Source organism: Balaenoptera borealis, assembly GCF_965194805.1.
Source record: "Balaenoptera borealis genome assembly, chromosome: 19".
NCBI classification, from domain to species: Eukaryota; Metazoa; Chordata; class Mammalia; order Artiodactyla; family Balaenopteridae; genus Balaenoptera; species Balaenoptera borealis.
This window is the reverse complement of record NC_138878.1, coordinates 20,136,779-20,162,595: the sequence shown is the minus strand read 5'-3', so window position 1 is coordinate 20,162,595 and position 25,817 is coordinate 20,136,779. Positions and strand designations below refer to the sequence as shown.

The 25,817-nt window shown below is 39.9% G+C and overlaps 1 protein-coding gene across 4 annotated transcripts in view; it reads left to right on the top strand.

The window, feature by feature from the left end:
* The window catches only part of LOC309617194 (uncharacterized protein), a 549,153-nt gene that overhangs the window by 78,136 nt on the left and 445,200 nt on the right, over window positions 1-25,817 (top strand). Inside the window, exon 4 of one of the 4 annotated variants that reach the window (XM_082369114.1) lies at window positions 13,786-16,649. The exons of the other annotated variants lie outside the window; for them this stretch is intronic. Within the exon in view, the coding sequence (XP_082225240.1) occupies window positions 13,786-13,844 (59 nt within the window). The 3' untranslated portion in view covers window positions 13,845-16,649. Of the gene's footprint in view, window positions 1-13,785; window positions 16,650-25,817 lie in introns of those variants that run through there. 4 annotated transcript variants of the gene reach the window in all.

The following is a 25,817-nucleotide window of genomic DNA, read 5'->3' as shown; positions in this document are numbered from 1 at the left end:
TCAGTGAAGGTCCACCACACCTAACTCCCTGTCTATGATCATCTCTGGAGGAATTGTTTAATTCAAGAGTCATGGCAGGATTAGCTGAGGATGATTGAACCACACTGTGGAATGAGAACCAGACACTATATAGCACACTGTTAACTGAAGCATAATTAAATTCAACTCCCTCTTCACCCTGGAATTGCTTAGAACATAAGTCTGAAGATTGAGTTCCTGACGTTGTCCATCTTCAGAGGATTCCCTCCTGTGTATTCCGGGCAATCCTCCCATGTTAGTTGGAGCTGCAGTGGTTGACTTCTTCAATCAAGCTTTTTTTTAAGCCCCATTTAAGGGCTCGTTTTAAAACACCTCTTTGTCAGTTACATTGCTAAGGAGTCTTTGTTTCACATGCTCTGCTGAGACGCTGCGGCCATCTAGTCGTCTTGGGAAACGTCTGTTCTCTCTTCTTTCAGTCTTAGGACTTCTTTCTCACATTGGAGAACTTTGGATTCTCTGGTCTCTGAGTTCTTCTTCCAGCAGCAGCTCCAAAACTTTGACACAAAGAGTTATTTTGGATCCAAGCTGAAAATATATCTTCTAGTGGACACATGTGTGGACACATGGCTTTTCTTTTCTTGGGGGGTGGGAGTGGGGAGGACATTAAACAGTGCAATTTATTTAGCGAACTAGAGAGAAAGTAATTCTTTACTGAGAAACATAATTTGAAAAAGGGTGGCTTAGGGTGACAGGTAATAGACAGATGAAACTTAAGCAGAAAGAACATTGTTTTTTGCTGTGTTCCACAGAAACCAAAGAATCCACGGACATGGCTTTTCTTTTGACATGTAAATAACCCTTCCACCTGTGACCTCGCAAGATATTCTTAGATTCCACCATCCATTGTCCCATGAGCGCCTAAAAAATATCCAAATAAATGCACATTAAGGAAACAAATATTACTGTAAAGATTCAGAAACTAGGCTTACTTTAGCACCTTTTTTTTTTCCCCTTTGATGAATGCATTGTAGGCTAAGAGCACAATTGTGTCTTTTGCTGGGAGTATTCATAGTTTATGGGAGGACATAACTATGGGAATATGACTCGAGGTTCTACAAAGACTGCAATGAGTCCCCGATTTTCTGCCTCTCGAACAGCTTTGAGAACCTTAGATTTATATATTTATATTCTATTTATGAGAATTTCAAAATTTGAATTATGTTCCTGGGTGTCCTGTTTACCTATCATAAGACCTTTGTTCTCTCTTTACTCTTTAGTTTCCTAATCTCTACAATGGGAGATACCCTCCCAATCATCCCAGCCATGGTTCTATAATATAAGCTGCTACCTCTGTTGTTACCATCACTCCTGTTGTTACTGCTAGCTGCTGTCAGCACTCTTACTACTACTCTTGCTGCTGCTCTTTCTACTACTACAAATGCCACTATAGCTACTTCATATGTGCATACATGTTTCATTTACAAAGAGTGTTTCTCTATATTTTCTGGTTTAAACTGCAAATCAGATGCAACCTCTGTCCTGGGGGAGGAGGTGAGCTCTTTCTTAAATAGAAGGAAGACCCTACATTTTCTTATCAGCAATATGTTTATTCCTCAATCAGCTACCACCTCAAGAAACTTTCCTTTTGCTGAGTCAACCCCTACATTCCTACAGCTTGATTCATCTTGATTAAAAATAAAGTAATTTGATTCTGTTGGATTTCTGTGTGTCCAACAGTGAGAGGATTGGCTCAGAATTCTTGGCTACTGCCACTCTAGCAAAGTACCATATTATTTTAAAACGTTGTTGTTGTTTTACCAAATCCAAATGTTTCTACCTGGAAATTGTTATATTTGAATATTTCCTCTGAGGGACAGATATAATGGATGTTATTTGCTCTCTTGAGTATTAATGGAAATTTTCCAATGAGCCCTCCATTCATCAGAGACAGATGACAGGCTTCATAAGCAAGTTTCCATGTTGTTCTATTTCCCCAAAGTAGCCTATGCCTCAGTGTCGTTAAGAAGAAAATGACTCTCATTTCTGTTGAGATCCAGATTTATTGTAAGCAAAAGTCTGTTGTGTATTAGGTGTGTTATTTAAGATCAAATAATCATTTATCACTCTAATGGATTTATTTTATTATTTCAGCCACAGTAGTTCTGGAAATTATTAAAAAGCATCAATAACAATAATTAAACACATTTTTGGTTTGAAATGAGGATGTGTTTGGCTCATAGAATCTCAGACACATTTGAGGCCCTGTAGCTCCCTAACCCTGGCTCAAAGGAGTACAGTTTTCTAAAGTTCAATATCCTTTGTCCCAAAGCAAGATTTTCATAACATTTCTCTGATTTTGGCTCTCTTTCAGTACATAACAATCTCAGTTTTGTGCCAAGGAGTCAGACCATTCCTGAGACAAATAGAAGAGGTACACAATGCAGCTTTCATTCACAATTTTGAGGTCTCAATCTTCAGTGATTTTATTTATCTTCTTGTTGTGGCATAATTAATTCACGAATCTTGTGACTATTACAACACTGACCCGTAAGCACTGAAATACTTTCAGGTGAACGCAGGCATTCCTGATACTTTGACTCCAAGGATGATGGTGCTTGAATCCCTGTTGTCCTACGGGCTTCACTTCCCACTGGCCAGCATCAATTGAACAAAACAACTGTTTTGGTTGTATAATTTCCACATAAAATGGAGGAAAGGGAAAAGCAAACTATTCTAAGACAGAAGAGAATGACATTTATCATAGGTGGTCCTTTCACCGATCAGGAAATGGAAGAAATTAAAATTATACGAGATCCTGAGTTGAAGATCAGTAGGACAAAGAAATACTTGCCTGGATACGTTAGCCTGTGACCTTACCTCTGGGAAGTAGGAACCCAGTGTAGTTCCGCACCAATTTCGCTAAATGTCTCCTTTTTAGCCTGCCTCCACAAAAACCGCCATGTCACAGAGTCACTGTGAGAGAAGAGAATTGCCGACTGCAGTGGATGTCACATAGAAAATGCTGGAAAAGTGTCTGCTCCCTTGCACAATTACCACACTCGGATCTGGGTGAGCACTGTCATCACTACAGATGGAAGCAGCACTCCTTTCTTTCCCTTTCGTGAGGGAGGGTGACACAGTCCTGAATGGCATTTGGCCCATGGAGCTTCTAAATTTGTGTATGAGGGAAGTTATGGCAAGAAGTCTTCGTCGATGGTCCACAGTGGGTTGAGGAGGGGGAGTAGAAAGTGAGAGACAGCACAATGAAACCATCTCACAGCTGTGAGCAAGCTCTGATTCTGGCAGGCTGTGGAAAGCTTTTCAGAAATGAAACATTTGAACTTTATGTGAACACCTGGAGTTGTCTTTGTTCGATGTGTCCCGGGGAGAAATCTCATACACACTGTTTCTTCACATGTTAGCTGAACTATGTTATCACATAAGGTTGACGCAGCTCTACGGTCTACGCCAGGACTCCACCTTTGAAGATGGAGGGGATAAAGCCTGTGATAGGATTATAGGTAGATGTCCCCAAGACCACACAGAATGCTGATAGCAGATTTCATTTTGGACAGGGAAATGGCAAGTCCTCGTTCAGAGCTCCTGGTCCAGAGTCCTTCTGCTTCGTTCCCTATGAAAGAGTCATGTTCTTTCTCAATACGACCTTATCCCAGGACTTCCCTGGTGGCTCAGTGGTTAAGAATCCGCCTGCCAATGCAGGGGACACAGGTTCGAGCCCTGGTCCGGAAAGATCCCACATGCTGTGGAGCAACTAAGCCTGTGAGCCACAACAACTGAAGCCTGTGTGCCTAGAGCCCGTGCTCTGCAACAAGAGAAGCTACCGCAACGAGAAGCCCGCACAGCACAACAAAGAGTAGCCCCCGCTTGCTGCAACTAGGGAAAGTCCACATGCAACAATGAAGACCCAACACAGCCAAAAGTAAATAAATAAATAAATAAATTTATTTTTTTTAAAAGCCCTTTTACAAAAAATAATAATAATAATAAGCCCTTATCCTTTCCCTGCCCGGTGAGCACTGCATTCCTGGCCCCCTTTTGTACTTATCTCATTTAATGATCACAAGCATCATTCTCCCTCACACACTTCTCTCTCTTCTTAAAAAAATGTCAGATAAGACTATTGAGGTTCTGGAGTCCCTAATATCTTTAGAGTCAGATTTGGAGTGAAAAGCCTGTAAAATAGTACAAAACAAACATGCATAATGATAAGGGAATAAAGGAATTGGGAAAGAATTTTCCAGGTAGGAACTCCGTGCACGCGCACATGTGTGCATGACTTACCTGAGCGGTGTCAAGTCAAGGCGTGAACATCAAAGTGACCACATCTAAAATATCATTCTTGGATTTCCCTCCCCAAGCTCCTCAGTTTAGTAAATGACCCTGCAATCCACCCATTTGCTCTGCCCAGAAATGTGTGAGTCTCACACCCTTGCATTCCATTTATCAACAAGCCCCCATGAGCTCTGCCTCCCCAAATGTGTCCTATTTTTGTCCATATCTCATCACCTCCCTTCTACCACTTTATCCCAAGGCACTACTGTCTTGTGTGGATTGCTACAAAAAACACCTAACTAGTCTCCCATTCATTCTTGCCTCCCTGCAGTTGGCTCTGTATGAAGCAGCCAGCCTCTTCCAGAGGCCTTCCTTGACTCCCCTTTATAAAGTAGCACATCATCGCTCTCTAGTGCCTTCACTAGCTTTATTTGTTTTCTTAGCCCTTACTGTCACTTGGCAGTATTCATTTTTCTACTTCTTTATTATCCCTCACCTCCACTAGAATGAAGGTCCCTTGAAGACAGACTTTATCTTTTTTGTTCAAGATTGTATCCCTGGAGTTTATGATAGTTCTGACACTCAATACTAGGCACTCAGTAAACATTTAACAAGTAAATAAATGAATGGATATGAACATTTTTGTGTGGTCGCCACACAGAGAATTTTCATGTTTTATCATGGTCCAAACATATTTTATGATATATTTGATATTTTAATCTGTGCATTTTAGGAATGATAATATTAATTATAATAATTAAAAATAAATCTGGCAATAGTATCCTTTTTCTGGTTGGAATGAGAGATTTGCTCTTTAGTTTTTGGCCAAATAGACCCCAGCAGATAAGAGTTTTTGAGGCCACTTGAGCTTCTCTGAGTTATGTTTTTGGGTTTTTTTTCCTGAAAATTGCAGATCCATGTTGAAACCTGAATCTTTTTTACATTTGAAAGGGTCAAAATGTTGATAACTTAGTAGCTTACAACTAATATTTCCATGTTTTAAATATGCTATTTTAATATCTTTTTCTTTGTGACTGAGTGAGGAAGAAAAAACACAGGGTACTTGTTAGGAGACAAAGCTCTGAGACCATCTGCTAGAAATAGGGACTCTCTGTTTTTAAAAATTTTATTATTTTTTTAACTGAAGTTTAGTTGATTTACAATGTTGTGCCAGTCTCTGCTGTACAGCAAAGTGACTCAGTTATACACGTATAGACATTCTTTTTTTATATGCTTTTCCATTATGGTTTATCACAGGCTATTGAATATTGTTCCCTGTGCTATACAGTAGGACTTTGTTGTTTATCCATCCTGCATACACTAGGTTACATCTGCTAATTCCACACTCCCAGTCCTTCCCTCCCCCACCCACCCGGAACTGTCTCTCCATCTCTCTGGATGCAGCTTTCTCATTTGTAAGTTGGGGGCTTTATGGCTGGGGCTTTCAGGAAATATCAGTCTATATTATTTTCATATGTGGTGTTTTGGGAGGAAAGTCTACCTAATTCTTATCTGTGTCTGTCTCTGAAGGGCCCATTTCTGACTGCAGCTTCTAAAACAGATAGACCAAAATCAATCAATCACCAATCAGTCAGTCAAACAAACAAACAAACAAACAGAAAACCATTCCACTGACCAGTTGGTGTCTGGGTTTTCCCCAGTCCATGTCTCTGCTTCTCAGCAAGCATTGAGTGAGGGCATGGGGCTGCAGGTCCATGAAGTTCTCTGCAGCAAGCCAGGAACTTCCAGAGCTGAATTCAGAGCAAGCTTGTTGACTTAAGAGGATTGTCCTGTGTCCTGAGATTCTCATTCTCCTCTGCCACCTGGATGGGTATGCAACAGCAATCATGAGGAGAGCAGAGAGACCCAGGAGGAATTTTTACAGTGGACCTGAAACTGTGGGGATGAATGAGGTGATGCATGGAAGTGAAGAGGCAAAGGACAGACTGAAGGTTATCTTATATTTAAAAGATGGTAGAAAAAGAGGAGTAAAAAAGAGGACCCTGAAATGGGTTGGAAATAGCATTGGAGTTGGAAGGAAAAGACCAAGTAGAATAAAAATGTCTACTCTGGCCTCCAGACCACTATCACATCTGCTTGGTTTTCTCCACCTGTGCTGAACCTTAACCTCTTGGGTTGTCCCCTGTCTTTTTCTCAGTCACTTCCTTGGCCATGGCACCCATTGACACAGTGACTCATGTTTCAGCCTTGCTGTCCCTTGGGCAAACACTGCTCATGATTCCTAGCACTATACACAAAATCCCAAAGCCATCATATGCTCTTATAATTATTTCTCATATAAAATACACCCTCTAAATTGGTGTTTCTCCATGTGTAGTCTGTAGACAGAATCCCCTGAGATGCTTTTTTTTTTTAACAGCTTTATTGGAGTATAATTGCTTTACAGTGTTATGTTAGTATCCCCATATCCCCCCTCTCTTGTGTCTCCCTCCCACTCTCCTTATCCCACCCCTTGAGGTGGTTGCAGAGCACCGAACTGATCTCCCTGTGCCATGCAGCTGCTTCCTGCTAGCTATCTGTTTTACATTTGGTAGTGTTTATATGTCCATGACACTCTCTCACTTCGTCCCAGCTTACCCTTCCCCCTCCCCGTGTCCTCAAGTCCATTCTCTATGTCTGCATCTTTATTCCTGTCCTGCCCCTAGGTTCATCAGAACCATTTTTTTTTTTTTTAGATTCCATATATATGTGTTAGCATATGGTATTTGTTTTTCTCTTTCTGACTTCACTCTGTATGACACACTCTAGGTCCATCCACCTCACTACAAATAACTCAATTTCGTTTCTTTTTATGGCTGAGTAATATTCCATTGTATATATATGCCACATATTCTTTATCCATTCATCTGTCGATGGACACTAAGGTTGCTTCCATGTCCTGGCTATGGTAAATACAGCTGCAATGAACATTGTGGTACATGACTCTTTTTGAATTATGGTTTTCTCAGGGTATATGCTGAACAGTGGGATTGCTGGGTCACTTGGTAGTTCTATTTTTAGTTTTTTAAGGAACCTCCATACTGTTCTCCATAGTGGCTGTATCAATTTACATTCCCACAAACAGTGCAAGAGGGTTCCCTTTTCTCCACACCCTCTCCAGCATTTATTGTTTGTAGATTTTTTGACGATGGCCATTCTGACCAGTGTGAGGTGATACCTCATTGTAGTTTTGATTTGCATTTCATGTGCATCACACATGAAAGTGATGTTGAGCATCCTTTCATGTGTTTGTTGGCAATCTGTATATCTTCTTTGGACAAATGTCTATATAGGTCTTCTGCCCATTTTTGGATTGGGTTGTTTTTTTTTGGTATTGAGCTGCATGAGCTGCTTGTATATTTTGGAGATTAATCCTTTGTCAGTTGCATTGTTTGCAAATATTTTCTCCCATTCTGAGGGCTGTCTTTTCCTCTTTTTTATGGTTTCCTTTGCTGTGCAAAAGCTTTTAAGTTTCATTAGGTCCCATTTATTTATTTTTGTTTTTATTTCCGTTTCTCTAAGAGGTGGATCATAAAGGATCTTGCTGTAATTTATGTCATAGAGTGTTCTGCCTAAGTTTTCCTCTAAGAGTTTTATACTGTCTGGACTTACATTTAGGTCTTTAATCCATTTTGAGTTTATTTTTGTGTATAGTGTTAGGAAGTGTTCTAATTTCATTCTTTTACATGTGGCTGTCCAGTTTTCCCAGCACCACTTATTGAAGAGGCTGTCTTTTCTCCATTTATACTCTTGCCTCCTTTATCAAAGATAAGGTGACCATATGTGTGTGGGTTTATCTCTGGGCTTTCTATCCTATTCCATTGATCTATATTTCTGTTTTTGTGCCACCACCATACTGTCTTGATGACTGTAGCTTTGTAGTATAGTGTGAAGTCAGGGAGCCTGATTGCTCCAGCTCCATTTTTCTTTCTCAAGATTGTTTTGGCTATTCGGGGTCTTTTGTGTTTCCATACAAATTGTGCAGTTTTTTGTTCTAGTTCTGTGAAAAAATGCCATTGGTAGTTTGATAGGGATTGCATTGAATCTGTAGCTGGCTTTGAGTAGTATAGTCATTTTCACAATGTTGATTCTTCCAATCCAAGAACATGGTATATCTCTCCATCTGTTTATATCATCTTTAGTTTCTTTCATCAGTGTCTTATAGTTTTCTGCATATGGTCTTTTGTCTCCTTAGGTAGGTTTATTTCTAGGTATTTTATTCTTTTTGTTGCAGTGGTAAATGGGAGTGTTTCCTAATTTCTGTTTCAGATTTTTCATCATTACTGTATAGGAATGCCAGAGATTTCTGTGCATTAATTTTGTATCCTGCTACTCTACCAAATTCATTGATTAGCTCTAGTAGTTTTCTGGTAGCATCTTTAGGATTCTCTATGTATAGTATCATGTCATCTGCAAACAGTGACAGCTTTACTTTTTCTTTTCCGATTTGGATTCCTTTTATTTCTTTTTCTTCTCTGATTGCTGTGGCTAAAACTTCCAAAGCTGTGTTGAATAATAGTGGTGAGAGTGGGCAACCTTGTCTTGTTCGTGATCTTAGAGGAAATGGTTTCAATTTTTCACCATTAAGAACAATGTTGGCTGTGGGTTTGTCATGTATGGCCTTTATTACGTTGAGGTAAGTTCCCTCTATGCCTACTTTCTGGAAATTTTTTTATTATAAATGGGTGTTGAATTTTGTCAAAAGCTTTTTCTGCATCTATTGAGGTGATCATATGGTTTTTATCCTTCAATTTGTTAATATGGTGTATCACATTGATTGATTTGCGTATACTGAAGAATCCTTGCATTCCTGGGATGAACCCTACTTGATCATGGTGTATGATCCTTTTAATGTGCTGTTGGATTCTGTTTGCTAGTATTTTGTTGAGGATTTTTGCATCTATGTTCATCAGAGATATTGGCCTGTAGTTTTCTTTTTTTATGACATCTTTGGTTTTGGTATCACAATGATGGTGGCCTTGTAGAATGAGTTTGGGAGTGTTCCTCCCTCTGCTATATTTTGGAAGAGTTTGAGAAGGATAGGTGTTAGCTCTTCGTTAAATGTTTGGTAGAATTCGCCTGTGAAGCCATTTGGTCCTGGGCTTTTGTTTGTTGGAAGATTTTTAATCACAGTTTCGATTTCAGTGCTTGTGATTGGTCTGTTTATATTTTCTATTTCTTCCTGGTTCAGTCTCGGAAGGTTGTGCTTTTCTAAGAATTTGTCCATTTCTTCCAGGTTGTCAATTTTATTGGCATATAGTTTCTTCCAGTAATCTCTCATGATTCTTTGTATTTCTGCAGTGTCAGTTGTTACTTTTCCTTTTTCTTTTCTAATTCTGTTGATTTGAGTCATCTCCCTTTTTTTCTTGATGAGTCTGGCTAATGGTTTATCAATTTTGTTTATCTTCTCAAAGAACCAGCTTTTAGTTTTATTCATCTTTGCTATTGTTTCCTTCATTTCTTTTTCATTTATTTCTGATCTGATCTTTATGATTTCTTTCCTTCTGCTAACTTTGGGGGTTTTTTTGTTCTTCTTTCTCTAATTGCTTTAGGTGTAAGGTTAGGTTGTTTATTTGAGATGTTTATTCTTTCTTGAGGTAGGATTGTATTGCTATAAACTTCCCTCTAAGAACTGCTTTTGCTGCATCCCATAGGTTTTGGGTCATCGTGTTTTCATTGTCATTTGTTTCTAGGTATTTTTTGATTTCCTCTTTGATTTCTTCAGTGACCTCTTGGTTGTTTAGTAGTGTATTGTTTAGCCTGCATGTGTTTGTATTTTTTACAGATTTTTTCCCTGTCATTAATATCTAGTCTCGTAGCATTGTGGGCTGAAAAGATACTTGATACGATTTCAATTTTCTTAAATTTACCAAGGCTTGATTTGTGACCCAAGATATGATCTAACCTGGAGAATGTTCCATGAGCGCTTGAGAAGAAAGTGTATTCTGTTGTATCTGGATGGAATGTCCTATAAATATCAGTTAAGTCCATCTTGTTTAATGTGTCATTTAAAGCTTGTGTTTTCTTATTTATTTTCATTTTGGATGATCTGTCCATTGGTGAAAGTGGGGTGTTAAAGTCCCCTACTATGATTGTGTTACTGTCGATTTCCCCTTTTATGGCTGTTAGCATTTGCCTTATGTATTGAGGTGCTTCTATGTTGGGTGCATAAATGTTTACAATTCTTATATCTTTTTCTTGGATTGATCCCTTGATCATTATGTAGTGTCCTTCTTTGTCTCTTGTAATAGTCTTTGTTTTAAAGTGTATTTTGTGTGTTATGAGAATTGCCTTGGCTATGGGGGAGGAGTTTAGGTGGGGGGTGGCAATTAGGCAGGGGTGGGGTTTAGGGTGGGATGGGACCTAGGCAGATGGGGGGTGATGTTTGAGTGTGGGGCAGGGCCTAGGTGGGGCCAGGTTGAAGCATGGGGCAGGGCCTCTGCTTAGGACCTGCCTGGAAGGGGAGAGGCAGCATGTGGAAAGGAGGGCCTCTGGAGTGTAGGGTTCCAGAGTTTGGAGGTAGAGCCCTGAGTGAGGGTGTGTGGGTGGGGTTTAGGCCCAGCGCGTTGGAGGGGGTCTCCCGAGTGTAGAGGTGGGGCCCTGGGTGGGGATGTATTGGTGGGGCTTGGGCTCTGTGTGGCAGGAGGGAGGCTCCGAGGGCAGAGGATTAGGCCTGGGAGCCCAACAGGGTTCCTGGTGCCTAAGTGGGCAGGGAAAGCACTGGCCATGTTCTCTTCCATTCCTCCACACCCCTCCCCCACTGTCTCCCCCAGGGTCTCCCCTGTTGCCGCTGGACCCCTAACCGTGGATGGGTCCCGCTGGGTGTAGGAACTCCTTCCCTCCCCCAGCCACTCCTCAGGGGTGCCGTCCTGGAGGTCCACCCTTTACTTTTGCTCCCCATTCCCTCCTTCCCACTCCCTCAGGACCTGCGCGGCTGGAGGGGCCTTGGTGGGCAGAGGATCAGGCCTGGGATCTCAACAGGTTCCTGGGGGTCCAAGTGGGCAGGGGAAACCTGGCCATGCTCCCTTTTGATCCTCTGCCATCCCAGTGGTTCCCCAGTTTCCCCCTTCAGGTGTGGGATCCTTTCCGCTCCCGCAGCCGCCCCTCAGGGGCGCCAGTCCCGTCCCGCCTCTGCTTATCCTCCCCCCTCACTCCCCCCTCCACGCCCCACATCCTACCCGGTTGCTGGGGGTTCCTCCCATCCCCTTAGGTGTCCGTGGTCCCCCACGGGTGCCTGGTAGGTGCCCTAGTTGTGAGGAGACGCGAATTCTGAGTCCTCCTAGTACAACATCTTGACTCTGCGCCCCCCACCCTATGCTTTTTAAAATGCAAATTTCTGGGCCCTACCTCAGACCTCCTGAGCCAGAATTTTTTGGGTCAGGTCGTTTCCTATTTAAGAAGTTCCCCAGGTGATTTTTATGGCTCTTGTTTACTCCTGCTTCCCAAGCTATGGACATTATCCTTGGTGTCCTTGAAGTTCCAGAGTTGGGGGTTGGAGAAGGAAGAGAGGAAATGACCATTTATCTGTGTGCATGAGGATCACAGGTGATATAATTAGATAAGGAATACATTCATTAGAGGCCTCAGATTCAGTTCATTAATTGCAAGATAATAATCACTACCATGTTTGTGAGCTTCTAAGGCTGGGACTTAGATTTCCTAAGTGCAGAAATGTGGCAGAGTGCCTGGCACAGCAGATAGTCAACCAGGCTTTGACCAGTAGAAACTAAACCAAATATGACTTCATCATCTCTTGCAAATATAACTTGGATGCTATCAATGGTGGAAAAATCAAGTAAAAGTCAATAAGGCAATTCTTGATAATTTCAAAAAACACCAAATTACGTGGAATTTGATGATGATGCCACCACCATCAATGACAATAGTTTAACGTTCATTGAATGCAAATAGCCAATTTAAAATTTACTATTAATGGGCTTCCCTGGTGGTGCAGTGGTTAAGAATCCACCTGCCAATGCAGGGGACATGGGTTCGAGCCCTGGTCCGGGAAGATCCCACATGCCCTGGAGCAACTAATCCCATGCTCCACAACTACTGAGCCTGCGCTCTAGAGCCCATGAGCCACAACTACTGAGCCTGCGAGCCACAACTACTGAAGCCTGCATGTCTAGCGCCTGTGCTCTGCAACAAGAGAAGCCACTGCAATGAGAAGCCCTTGCACCACAAAGAAGAGTAGCCCCTGCTCGCCACAACTAGAGAAAGCCTGCACACAGCAACAAAGACCCAACATGGCCAAAAATAAAATAAAAGAAATAAATTAAAAAACAAATAAAATTTACTATTAATATATTTAATCAATAGCTATTTATTGAGTGCCTACTGCATGCCACAAAATGTTCTGACCATTTGGGATAAGCATCAGTCAAAGCAAAGAGCTCTGCCCTCATAAATGTCATATAAATGTCATATTTTGGGGGGGTGGTGGAGAAATAAATAAGCCTAAAAACAATAAATAAGTGCATTATATAGTACATTAGAAGGTGATAAGTGTCATGGTAAAAACAAAACAAAACAAAAAACCTTGAGCTGGGTGAAAGAATCAAATTGAAGGAGGTAGGGTATAACAAATAGGGAAGTAAATATCTTATTTTCTAGTCACCAAGTGATATAGGTATTATCGTTATTATTCCTACTTATCAAAGTAGTGGATTGAGTTTTATACAGGTCTGTGAGTTTTCCCAGGATCATATTCCTAGTAAGTGTTGGAGCTAGATTGAAACTCAGGTAGTCTCATTGCAGAGCCTGGACTTCTGAAAGTTCTAATTTATGTATCCCATTGCCAAATGATGTATGTACTGTTTGCATTTAGGATCAGCTGTGGTGGTCTTCCAGGAGCTCTAGGGCAGGAGTAAGCGATTCCAACTTTCATAATCCCAGACTTTAATTACCCAGTGGGCACAGGGAGCCCTCAGTCACTGCAGAGTCTTCTATTCAAATAAGACACATGATTCTAATAAAGAATCAATAACAGAAAGATGATTGCAGATTTTCTTATATGCTGAAATGGGGAGGGGCTCACTGGGGTTATCACACCAGGGTGCCAGACAAGGGGAATGTGAAGAGGGTCACATGTTTATTTTTAGTTTAAATTAATAATTTTTGCTGAGCCATCAAGTTTGGGGAGACTTTTTAAAAACTTGCAGTATAATTACTTTCTAATTGCTGGAGATGAGTAGCCATCTGAGTGCAATATTCCTGTATTTTTTAAATTATGAAATTACTGGGCATTGTTTTACATACTCTGAAATTTTTGTTATTACCCAAGAGAAAAAAAATGGTCTTAGGACCGTGGATTTTATGTATGAAAGGAGACCTCAGAGATGGCCTTGTCCAAATTCCTCATTTTAGGGGTGTTGAAATTTAGAAGCCCCCAGAAGGAAAATAACCATACCTGCAATCCCTCGGACAGTGTCAAAGAAAGAGAGATCACATTTAGAAACTCATAAACTACTAGCACTGGGAATCATATGTTCCTTTCCTCTCATTCTCCAGGTAAGGAAGATGAACCCCAGTGCAAGCTGACCACCTTTCTCATTGGAGTCTCACTCTAACACATTCTCCCTGAAACCCACTGAGTTTCTTTCACGCAAATGTAAACATGTCATCCACTTAAAACACTTCAGTGATTCTCTGTCTTCAGAATAAAGCTGATTTTGTTATCATGCACAAGAGCTTCTCAATTATTTGTCCTTTACTTACTTTTGCAGATACATCTCTTGAGGCTCTCCTATTGTACTTATTCTATTGCCATACACTCAGCTCTCCTCCCTACTCGCCTCTACCTTGGTCTTTGTCTTCTCTTTCTGCAGGTTTCATTTCAGGTATCATGTCATCCAGGATGCCCTTTCTGCCCCTCACTTTTTTCTGGGTAGATGCCCTTTTTCCGTGCATGCCTCTATCTTTCAGTTATTAGTGTTGCTGATATTCTGTTTATGTCAGTCTTCACCATCACTGGAAGCCCATTTAGGATAGAGATGGTGATTTTATCAATCTGTGTATATTCATCCTTGCACATGGTTAGCCTGCAGTGAACACTTATTGAAAGAATAAATGAATAAATAAATAGCTAAATGACTTGTGGATTGATAAATGTTATGGATCTCTAATAAGATTTCTAAAAGTGTTTTTCAGGATGAAAACAAAACAAAAAGTGAAAATAGAGTTTTGGCCTCTTACTGAGAAGTCTCAAGAGAAATATATCCTTGTAAACTTTCATAATATAGATATGGAATTATAGATGATTGATAAAGAAAGAAAAACATTTCTCACAGACACTTTGTTGCTGTGTCAGTTTTACCCTAGGTTAGTCTTAGTTCAGTGGATCCCCATCATTCCATAGAGTTGTGACAGGATTTATCAAAATATTCCATATTATATTGTGAATTCTTTATTCATTTCTTTAAGACAGTAATTGAACATATGCTAAATTTGTCAATATGCTCCAGGGAAGGATGAACAGATGAATAAAATTAAAGGAGCTCATAGTCTAGTAAGAGAGATAAGCACACAGAATTATTTCATATCCAAAAATACTATACCTAATGGCCAAATGGATATGCAAAGGACCAGGGGAGTTCAGAAGAGGTAAAAGCTTATTCCTATTTGGGGAAATAGGGAAGACTTTGTGAAAAGGAACCATTTGAGTGGAACCCTACAGAATATTGACAGGAAAGGAGTTCATGGATCATGTTAATAGTAGAAATTCTCAAAGATGTCCTGGATTTTTCTTCATTCAGGATAATTCCATGCACTCTCCTTGGAGCTAGTCTTATTATTTTACTATGGAACTGTTTGGGCTTGATGACCTCAGGAGTAATAAGGATAAGTATTATTTAACCTGAGTTGTTAGTCTTTCAACAGATTAGAATCAGGATGGTCACTCGGTGCTAACAAGGTAAATCTGTTTTGGATCACAGGACCCAAAGGGTAATCAGAGTTAATAAAAGCATTGAATTCATTCATTCACACTTCATTCATTCAATAAATATTTACCAAAGATGTACTCTGTAGCAGGGATATACTATTTGCTGAGAATGTCAAGTCTAGTGAGGAGTCAGCCATGGTAACAGACAATAATATGGTCATAATGTAATTATTTTTCTAAAAGTATGCTTGACTGTGGGTGTCATAGGAAGCTCCCCAGAGTAGGTGTTAGTTGAGCTGATCCTTGAGAGATGAGGAGGAGTTTGCCACATATTCTGGAGCAGAAATAAACAGGGACAACACATATTAATAGACACAGAAACAGGGAGAACACGGTGTGTTATTGAATTATTTTTTAAAGGTTCAAATGATCTCCTTTATTTGCTTATTGGCAATAACACTTTGCATTTTCTCTTTTGTGGTTGCTTTAGTGTTTATAGCAGTTGTCTTTTACCTTACAAAAGTATTCTACCATTTTCCCTCCCCTGGCCTTTGTGTTTTGGTTGTCATACATTTTACTTCTATATGTTTATAAACCACATAATAATTTTTAAGATTTTGCTTTAAAAAATTAAAAAAAATTAAGGAGACTTTTTTAAAATATGAAAAATTTTATATTTACTTACATATACACATATATATATATAAAACCATTTCAGAGGTTCTTTGATTCCTTGTGTATGTATATATAAATATGTAAATATATGTGTACTTATATATATTTATATATAAAAAACAGTTTCAGAAGTTCTTTGATTCCTTGTGTAAATTTCACTTTCCCTCTGATATCACATTCTTCTGTTTGAAGGAATTCCTTTAACATTTCATCTAATGCAGATCCACTGTTGATGGATTATTTCAGATCTTTGTTTATCTGAAAAAGGCTTCATTCTGGCTTCATTTTTTGAAAGATACATTCACTGGGTATAGCATTCTTGGTTGACATAGCCCTCCTTCACCCCAAGTAATTTAACAATGTTGCTCCAATATCTTCCAGCTTGCACTGTTCGAATGTCATTCTTATCTTGAATCCTCTCTATGTACATGCCCTTTTCTCCCTCTGTGGATGCTTTAAGATTTTCTCTTGGGACTTCCCTGGTGGCTCAGTGGTTAAGAATCCGCCTGCCAGCGCAGGGGACACGGGTTCGAAGCCCTGGTCCTGGATGATCCCACATGCCGCAGAGCAACTAAGCCCATGCACCACAGCTACTGAGCCTGCACTCTAGAGCCCATGAGCCACAACTACTGAGCCCACGTGCCGCAACTACTGAAGCCTGTGTGCCTAGAGCCCATACTTCGCAACAAGAGAAGCCACCGCAATGAGAAGCCTGTGCACTGCAACAAAGAGTAGCCCCCGCTTGCCACAACTAGAGAAGGCCCGTGTGCAACAACGAAGACCCAATGCAGCCAAAAATAAATAAAATAAAATAAATAAATTTATTTTAAAAAAAAGATTTTCTCTTTAAGCAATTTTTTTTTTTTTTTTTTTGGCTGCATTGGGTCTTTGTTGCTGTGCGTGGGTTTTCTCTAGTTGCGGCGAGCAGGGGCTACTCTTCGTTGCGGTGCGCGGGCTTCTCTTGTTGTGGAGCATGGACTCTAGGCACACGAGCTTCAGTAGTTGTGGCACACGGGCTCAGTAGTTGTGGCTCGCGGGCTCTAGAGCGCAGGCTCAGTAGTTGTGGCGCACGGGCCTAGTTGCTTCGCAGCATGTGGGATCTTCCCGGACCAGGGCTCGAACCCATGTCTCCTGCATTGGCAAGCTGATTCCTAACCACTGTACCACCAGGGAAGCCCTATCTTTAAGCAATTTGATTATGATGGCCTTAGTATAATCTTCATGATTCTTATACTTGTGGTTTGTTGAGCTTCTTAAATTTGTAGTTTTAAAATATTCATCATATTTGGAAATTTTTTAGCCATTACTTCTTCAGATATGACCCTCCTCCCCCTTTTTAGAGTCTCCAATTACATGTGTATTATGCCACTTAAAGTAGTCCCATGGCTCTGTTTTTTTTGTTTTTTGTTTTTTCTTTGCTCTGTTGTTTCAGTATTTTTTCTCTTTATTTCATTTTGGATAGTATCTTTTGCTACATCTTTAAGCTCACTAATCTTCTTAAGTATCTGATTGATGTTCATCTCATTCAGTGTATCTTTAATCTCTAATACTGTTTTTTTAAATTTTTCCCCTCTATAAAATAAGTTCAATTTGGTTCTTCTTTTTATGTCTTCCACATCTTTCCTTACTTAACATGTTCATACTCTCCTCTAGCTTCTTGAACATGTGGAATATATTTATCATATCTGTTTTAATGACCTTATCTACTAATTATGTCATCTAGGTCTATTTCTGTTCATTGAGTTTGCTTCTCATTTTGGGTGGTACTTTCCTGCTTCTTTGCATGTCTAGTAATATTTATTGGAAGGATGACACTGTTAATTTTACCTTGTTGGGTGCTGGCTATTTTTGTATTCCTTTAAATACATTTAAGCTTTGTTCTGGGATACAGATAGTTTACTTGAAAACAATTTCGTACTTTCAAGACTTGCTTTTTAGCTTTCTTAGGCAGGCTCAGAGCAGTGTTTAGACTAAGGGGCTAATTTTACCGCAATATTGAGGCAATATCCTTTCTATGTACTCTACCTTGTGTCACATCTATTCTCAATGTTTTATTTATTTATTTATTTATTTTACTCTGGCTGGTGGGGGCACAAACTGTTTCTGGCCCAGTGTGAACTCCAGGGATTTTTCCAAATGTTCCTTTCAGAGGGTACTTTCCCCCGCCTCCTGCAGTTTCCTCACTTGCGTGCACTGATCAGTACTCAGGTGGAGACTCTAGGAGAACCCTCTGCATGTCTCCAGACCTCTGTGTGCAGCTCTTTCCTCTCCATACATTCATTCCCCTATTTAGTGCTCTTTGGTAAAGCCCTGTGAATCCTGGCTGTCCTGGCCTCCCCGCACTCCTCCACTCAGGGAGGCCAGGGCTCCATTTGAGTTTCCCCTCCGTTCACTGTGGCCTGAAAACCCTTCAGGCAGTAAGCTCCAGGCAGTTGTAGGGCTTACATCTTTGTTTTCTTTTTCTCAGAGATCACTTCCCTGAGCTACCTTTTGTCCAGTGTCTGAGAAACATTGTTTAATGTATTTTGTCTGGTTAACTGCTAAAAGTAAACTGGAAGTACAGGTTATCCATGGGGTGTTATTGGAATTCATGTAGTTCAGGATTTCTCACTGGTAAAATGAAAAGGATGGAGGAACAAGAGGTAAGTCTGGATAGTTGAAGAGAAGTTGTACAACAAAGGCTTTTTTATCGTGATGTTAACTAAGATACTTTGATGAGTTGTGAGCAGATTCATAATTAAGAAATATGGTATACTGGTATGGTCGAGCCTAGATTGGCTTTGGGGAAACCAGATATTGGAAATATAGAATAGAGGTTCTGGAAATAGACTAGATGAGACTCTATGAGGATATAAGCCTAGACAGTGTTGGTAACTAGAGTTGAGTGGACTAATCTAAGAGATCCTTGGATCTCAGCAGTGACAAAACTCAATGCCACAACCCATGTGTTTAGGTAGGGGTGTAGCAGTTGGAGTGGAAAAAGATTTTAAGAAGCCATTTAGGTTTAAGCCTTGGGTGAACTGATAGATGTGGTGCCAGAGGGCCAAGAGAAGAGGGACCACAGGATAGGGAATACAGATTGTGGAGAAGATGATTAATTCAGTTTGAGGCTTGTTGAGTCGAAGAACCTGTGGAATACTCAAGTGTGTAATATCTGTTGGATGCTCATGTATAGAGAGCTAAAAAGAGAGACATTAATTAGAAATAAAGTTTCAGGATTATTAGCATTAAAGTGTCAGATGAGGCCATACACTGGGTAATACTCCTCACCATGTAGCTCCCATGAACTATTTTACTGTTCCTTTTCAATAGCAGTCACTATTGGCTGTTCACCCACAGCTGTTTCTCTACTTCCATTCTTCCTCATTGGCAGAACCTCACTTTTGTTTGAGTGCATCATCTGAGTCCTGTGCTCAGAGGGGCAGGAAACAACTCCAGACCAGGGTGTGGATCTTGTTTGATATAAACTGGTCATGGAGGTCTCAGTCAGGTCAGTGATGGGCTTAGGCAGAGGAGGGGAGGGGTTAGACAAAACCAGATTCAAATCCCAGCTCTCATACTGACAAGCTGTGTGACTTGTCAAGTTACATAAACTCATTAAGCATCAGGGAACTGATTTGTATGATGGAGTAATAATGATATTATAATTCACAAATTTACTCAAAATATTGAGCATTTACTGTGTTTCACACACGCTGCTAGATGCTAAAGAGAGTGGAGACAAAGATTCAGTTTTTGCCTTCACTGAATTGATCACTTTTCAATGAATACAATAAAAAATGTAATGACAATAGAGTGAGATAAACAAATAAATAAATAGATAAGTTGAGCACAGTTGTCTATTAGAATTTGTTTATTCCAAAGATTTAAGGATCAAGCCAATTATGTGTGGACATCTCTAAATGAACTGCCTGGCACACTAATGTTGCTCGATAAACGACCAACACATTGTGTTGAGCAGTAATAAATGGTCGAAAGCATCACTGTGGAAGGAAAGGGCATTAGTAATAGTCTCTAACTTTGTGGGATATGCGGGAGTGTTGGTCATCAAGAAATTTGATTGAAGCATTGGATATATATTAACAAACAATTTAGTTGATTTGGCTGTAGAGCTTGGCATTGGATCACAGAGACCTTTCAATGACAAGTAAGGAAGTTTTGTGCACCACACACACCTATATTACATACATATATATATTTATACATATGAAACTTTTGCCACTTTCCCTTAGCTTGGTAACTTTTACAAAGTAGCTTTGATCAGTCTCTAACCAGAAGTGTCATCGGTGAATAATGTCGTGAGAGTCGTATTAAACATGTCCTGCACAAGTATATCCGGAGCAAAGATAAAGTGTCGACAGGATGATTGAGTTCAGCTTGCAAAATTGATTATTTTACTTCCCAACTGTCTAGGCTTTAATTGAAATGGATAGGTTTGACAGAGCACCCTTGGCCTTGGCCACGGTGTCTAGCAGAGCCTGAAAACTAACACCCTGACTTCTGAGGGCACCAAGCCAAAGGTTTCCATTGGTCAGTCTGCCTCCCCACTCCATCCCGTTGATGAGGGTGGGATCAATGGGAAACCGGCCAGGTTGCCAACCTGACGCCTTCCATCCTCCGTGCAGGGAAAGGGAGCTTACATTACCCCAACAGCAGGAAATGAAATTAGATTTCTGTGCACACATAAATGTCCAGCCACCCATCAAAATCACCCCTGCCAGGGGAATAAAATATCCTTGCCGAAAAAAAAGAAAAATCTAGGAGTTGTTTCTCAGAGATAGTTAACTGGTTCCACTCTGGCTAAATTGGAATTAGTGGGCGAGGGATCCTGACCTCAAAGTTTGGTGCCACATTTTCCATAAAAGTCACCAGGTGAATGATGCAGAATGACCTAAGGAACTGTGTGGTATTTATCAAAGATGCAGAGGTTGAAAAGGCTGATGCTTCCGTGGTAAGATATGGGACATGCCCAAGAACCAGAGAACGAATTGGACAGGTTTCACCTGCTTAAAAAGCCAACTTGGTGACCTGCTGTGCAGAATTTTAAGCCAGCGTGCCTTTCCCATGAGGTTTGTTTGTGCACTTCTTTAGGAATGTCAGCTTGGTTTGGCCTGGTCTTTGAAACAGACATACATTACTGGCAGGATTAGCTAAATTGCTACACTTGTGTAGTAGACAAAGGAACTCTCCTGTTTTTACTGAAGTCCTATTAGAAATTTATTGAGGAAAAGATATGCCTTAGGGGAGAATATGTGCATGTGTACACACAACACACATATGAATGATTGCATTCTGATACTGTAAGTATCACAGAATCTCCATTATCATTGTGTATATACTATATTCTTAGCATCATTGAAAAAAACAAATCAAAGGTATGAAGGAGCTTGTTGTTTGGGGACTGATTACTCCTGCCCTTTCTTTAGTCTGTTTTCTGTTGTTAGAGGACCTTCAAGACTGTTAATAGTTGAAAGGTGCCAGCTGCCTTCATCAACCCTCTAAATGCTGTCATGTTTTTTTTTTTTTACTTATAATGAATGCCTCTGGCCTGATCCCTCCTAATGATTTTGTTTGATTATTGCTTTTCTTCCCTGTGTTCTGGCAGAAAAGCAGTGATTTTTTAGTTTTGATCCTCTTGAAATTTTCTGCCTCCAACAATTTAAAGAAAACTCTCTTCCCCAGCATCAAAGCAAATTTCTGTGTTGCATCAACAATAAACATAGGTATGGAAACACTGTCCTCTTGCTCTTTTAATTCGTTTATAATGACTTGGAAAAATCACCAATTAACCCGTATGTTTTCTTCTAAAATTCCCACATTCCTGAGGGGACTGAATATTATATTTACTGAAGTCTTATATGCCAGTTTTACATCAATTTTATTTATAGTGGCAAAAACATGGAGATGTGTGTGCAACATAACATCTCCAAATATAGAGCAGTGAGTAAATTACAGTGCATGTAATAGATGGAATATTATGTAGCCATTAAAGTGATATATATGAAGACTTTCTGATGATGTGGGGAAATGTTTATAATTCTAAAGCTAAATCGATACACAGAACTACATATTTACCAACCCACAATACACACTACATGCTTACTTGCACATTTGTGTAAACAGAAACATAAAAAGCATAACTTAAAACTTAACACTTCATCAAAAGTTTAATAGTGGTTATTTCTAAACTGAGAAATTATGAGTACTTTTTATTCATATGTTTTAATATTTTTTAAATGGCTATGCATTGAATTTTAAAATGAAATAAAACAAAGCCATTTAAAAATAAAAAACATGTCTGAAGAAAAAGAATGCTAGGTGGTCCCTTTAGTCATCAAATTCGCTGACCCTTTTTCCTAAACCCCAAGAGTTTATTATTGTTATCCCAGTATCTACTGAAAATGAATCCAGATTCCCTAGATGCTGGAATGACTTGCTAGAATGAAACAGTGTCTTAGTAATGAGGTCAGTTCTGGACCAGGCCACAGACACTGACATCTTCTGTGAATAGTTTGGGATCTTCTGCTTCTGTCATTCAACCAGCTGTTTTATGTTTTGTGACCTGTGGCTCAACAGCTACTGTAAATATCTGCCTCCCTCTCCCTGAGAGATTTTTATTGCAAGCATTAAGAGCCCTACTGATATAGCTTACCTCATGACATTTCCCAAAGTCACAAGGAATATGACATGACATTTTACAGGGTTGTGATTTTGCAAACATTTCTATAAAACATCATGAAAGTTTCTCATTAAACTAGACCAATTTGACCAGGACAAATGGTGGTTTGGAAGATTTCTTCTTGCATCAAAACTAGGTGCTCCAACTTTCGATTCATTCATTTATTGTTTGCAGATCCTTTGCTAAACCATGGAGGCAGCTCTGCCTCAGAAACTAAATCCTTCAGATTTCTCATTACATTTGAGGAAAGACACTTACCTGTGCCAAGATGTACTTCCATTAAAGGAAAAAATAAGGAGAGATACGAAATACTTCAATCTAGAAAGTCCTTTAAAAACTTGAGAATTTGCTCAAAAAATCTAGATTTACTAATAGTGAGGTTATTTGAACTGTAGATGGAGCATTGATGAAATCATGTAAGTTTACAACTAGGCATTTATCAAAGTGTACTGATAGGTATTCACAAACAAATGTATGTGGTTAACAGCATTGGGTAACTACTGGGTTAAATGAAGATTTACACGTTTATCCACTGCAGGATTTCTCAAAATTCTTTTTATTTTTCAAAAAATTTTTATTGGATTATAGTTGATTTACAATGTTATGTTAGTTTCAGGTGTACAGCAAAGTGATTCAGTTATACATATACATATATTCATTCTTTTTCAGGTTCTTTTCTCATACAGGTTATCACAGAATATTGGCTAGAGTTCCCTGTGTTATATAGTAGGTCCTTGTTGGTTTTCTATCATATATAGTAGTGTGTGTATATTAATCCCAAGCTCCTGATTTATCCCTCCCCACCATGTTTCCTCTTTGGTAACCATAAGTTTGTTTTTAATATCTGTAAGTCTGTTCTGTTTTGTAAATAAGATCATTTTTACCATTTTTAAAAATTAGATCCACACACGATTGACATCATATGATATTTGTCTTTCTCTGTCTGACTTACTTCACTTAGTATAGTAATCTCTGGGGTCCATCCATGTTGCTGCAAATGGCATTATTTTGTTCTTTTTTATGGCTGAGTAATATTCCATTGTGTATATGTACCACATCTTCTTTATCCATTCCTCTGTCAATGGACATTTAGGTTGCTTCCATATCTTGGCTATTGTAAATAGTGCTGCAATGAACATTAATTCATAAAAAAAGTTTGGTCTTCCAGGTCTTCTATGGCCTATGATAGCAGTTGATGTTGTCTTCTTGTCTTCCTCCTCCTTTGGAAGCCACTTCTGACTCCTGATCCATAGGAGTGCAGACATGACCATGTCTGGAGAATCACAGATTCGATGCAGTTTCTTCAACAGCAGTTAGTCTAAGGGGTGGGCCTATGAACAATGTCAGCCAATCAGAGCCTTCTCTGGGATTCTATAGAAATGATGAGAGAAAGAAATATCGCCTTCCTCTCACTCCCTCCTTTGCAACCTCTTTCCTTGCTATATTTTTCTCCATAGCATTTACCAGCATCTAGTCTATTATGTTTTCTTGTTTATTTTGTTTATTGTCTGTCTCCCCTCAGTAACATATAAGCTCCACGAGGGCAGGAATTTATGTTTTTCTGTTCACTGGTGTATCCAGTGTGTGACACATAGTATATGCTCAATAAATATTTGTTGTTGAATCTTAACTAGATCAGGAAGCATAGCGTGTGTGGTGTTCCTCAAGCTTATTTTGAAATAGAACCCTTTATCTATAAGGCAGTGGAAGGATTAGTTCTCTGTGGAACATACGTTGTGAAAGAAACACTGTGTTTATCACGATCCTAATAAAATATTAATTTATACATGGGTATTTTTTAAATGAGGAAACTGAGACCCAGGAATGTTCAGTAATTGACCCAAAATTCCACAGTGCACGTGAAGTTGTAGGCATTTGAGCCCTTGGTGCTCCCACATCAATCCGTGCCACCGTGCAGAGAATGCCCACTACCAAATGCCAGGCTCACTGATGAGTCTGCCTCCTCTGGCACATTGTCTCACTGAAACATCAGTGTGATCAGAGGGCTTGGGGTGAAATCTCTCTTTTGCTCACAAAGCTGAGGATGTGACTTCTCCAGGGCTGCACAGCCATGCGCCCAGATGGGACTTGGGCTCTTCCCCAGTTTGCATTTCTAGTGAAGAGGAAAGACTGCCTAACTCCATGTTACCTCTTCATCTTTTGAAAGGCCCCAGTTTCCCCAAAAGGTATAAAGTGTTTGCCTAATAAAGCAAAACATGCCCTGAAACTCTCTGTAAAGCAGATGTTTCATGTTGCTCCTTCAGCATCCATTCAGCAGGTATTTGAGTGCCTGTTTTTTGCCAGGTGCTGTGTTAGGCACAAAAGATGCAAAACAGAAATGGTGTCACCTGTGTGGAATTTGAACTCTAGTGGGAGGAGACAAAGAACAATTACACACACAGGCTCTGATGGTTGTGCTATGTTCTGTAAAGAGGAAAACACAACAGAAGATTTCTAAGGGACTCAATTTTGGATGGACCTCTCTGAGAAGCTTTGCTGCTCTGCCCTTCAAAAATAGGTACATGTTGGATGTCATGCTCTGAAAGAGAAAGAGAAGCTTCATTCATACTAACCTAGCCCTTTGGCCTTTTAGAAACCGACATTGCGATTGATTCTAGAGTTGAATTATTTCCTTTTTCCATTGAATAACTTGGCAGCATCAAAGAGCCCTCCAAAAGGACCTGGCCTTTCCACCAAACAGATTTTATGCTGAACTGGACCTCAGGTTAGATGGAAAGTGCTGTCTTAGAGGCAGATGCCAAGTGCTTTATGCATGTAATAGCACTGTTCTTCATTATCCATTATTTATCAGCCTGGGGAGATTGGAGGAGAGAGAGCAAGACCCCTTAGCTTAATGTGAGGTCTTTATCTTTCAGCTTTTTGAGCTCAAGTATGCCAAGAAAAGCTGTTGAATTGTTGTCAGCGAGCACACATATCATTGGCCAGCCAGCTCTCAGTCTGAAATGCCCAGGACCTCAGAGATGAAGCCACGTGAAAAGGTTCTTAGGGAGTTGGTGTTGGCAGGGAATTTAATTGTAGAGCCATGGGGAAGGGGTGAGTAGTGGGGTTTAGGACATTTTCCCTCTGAATTGTTCTAGTCCTTTTTCCATAAAAACAGCAGTTCCCAACCTTGGCAACACATTGGTATCACTTGGAAAGTTAAAGGAAAATGCTGATGCCTGAATCCCACCCCTAGAGACTGTGATTTATAGGATCCAGTGAGAGGCAGGAGCATGGGGAGTTATCAGAGCTTCCCAGGTGATCCTAATGTCCTGTCATATTGAGAACCACCTCTCTCAAGGGAGG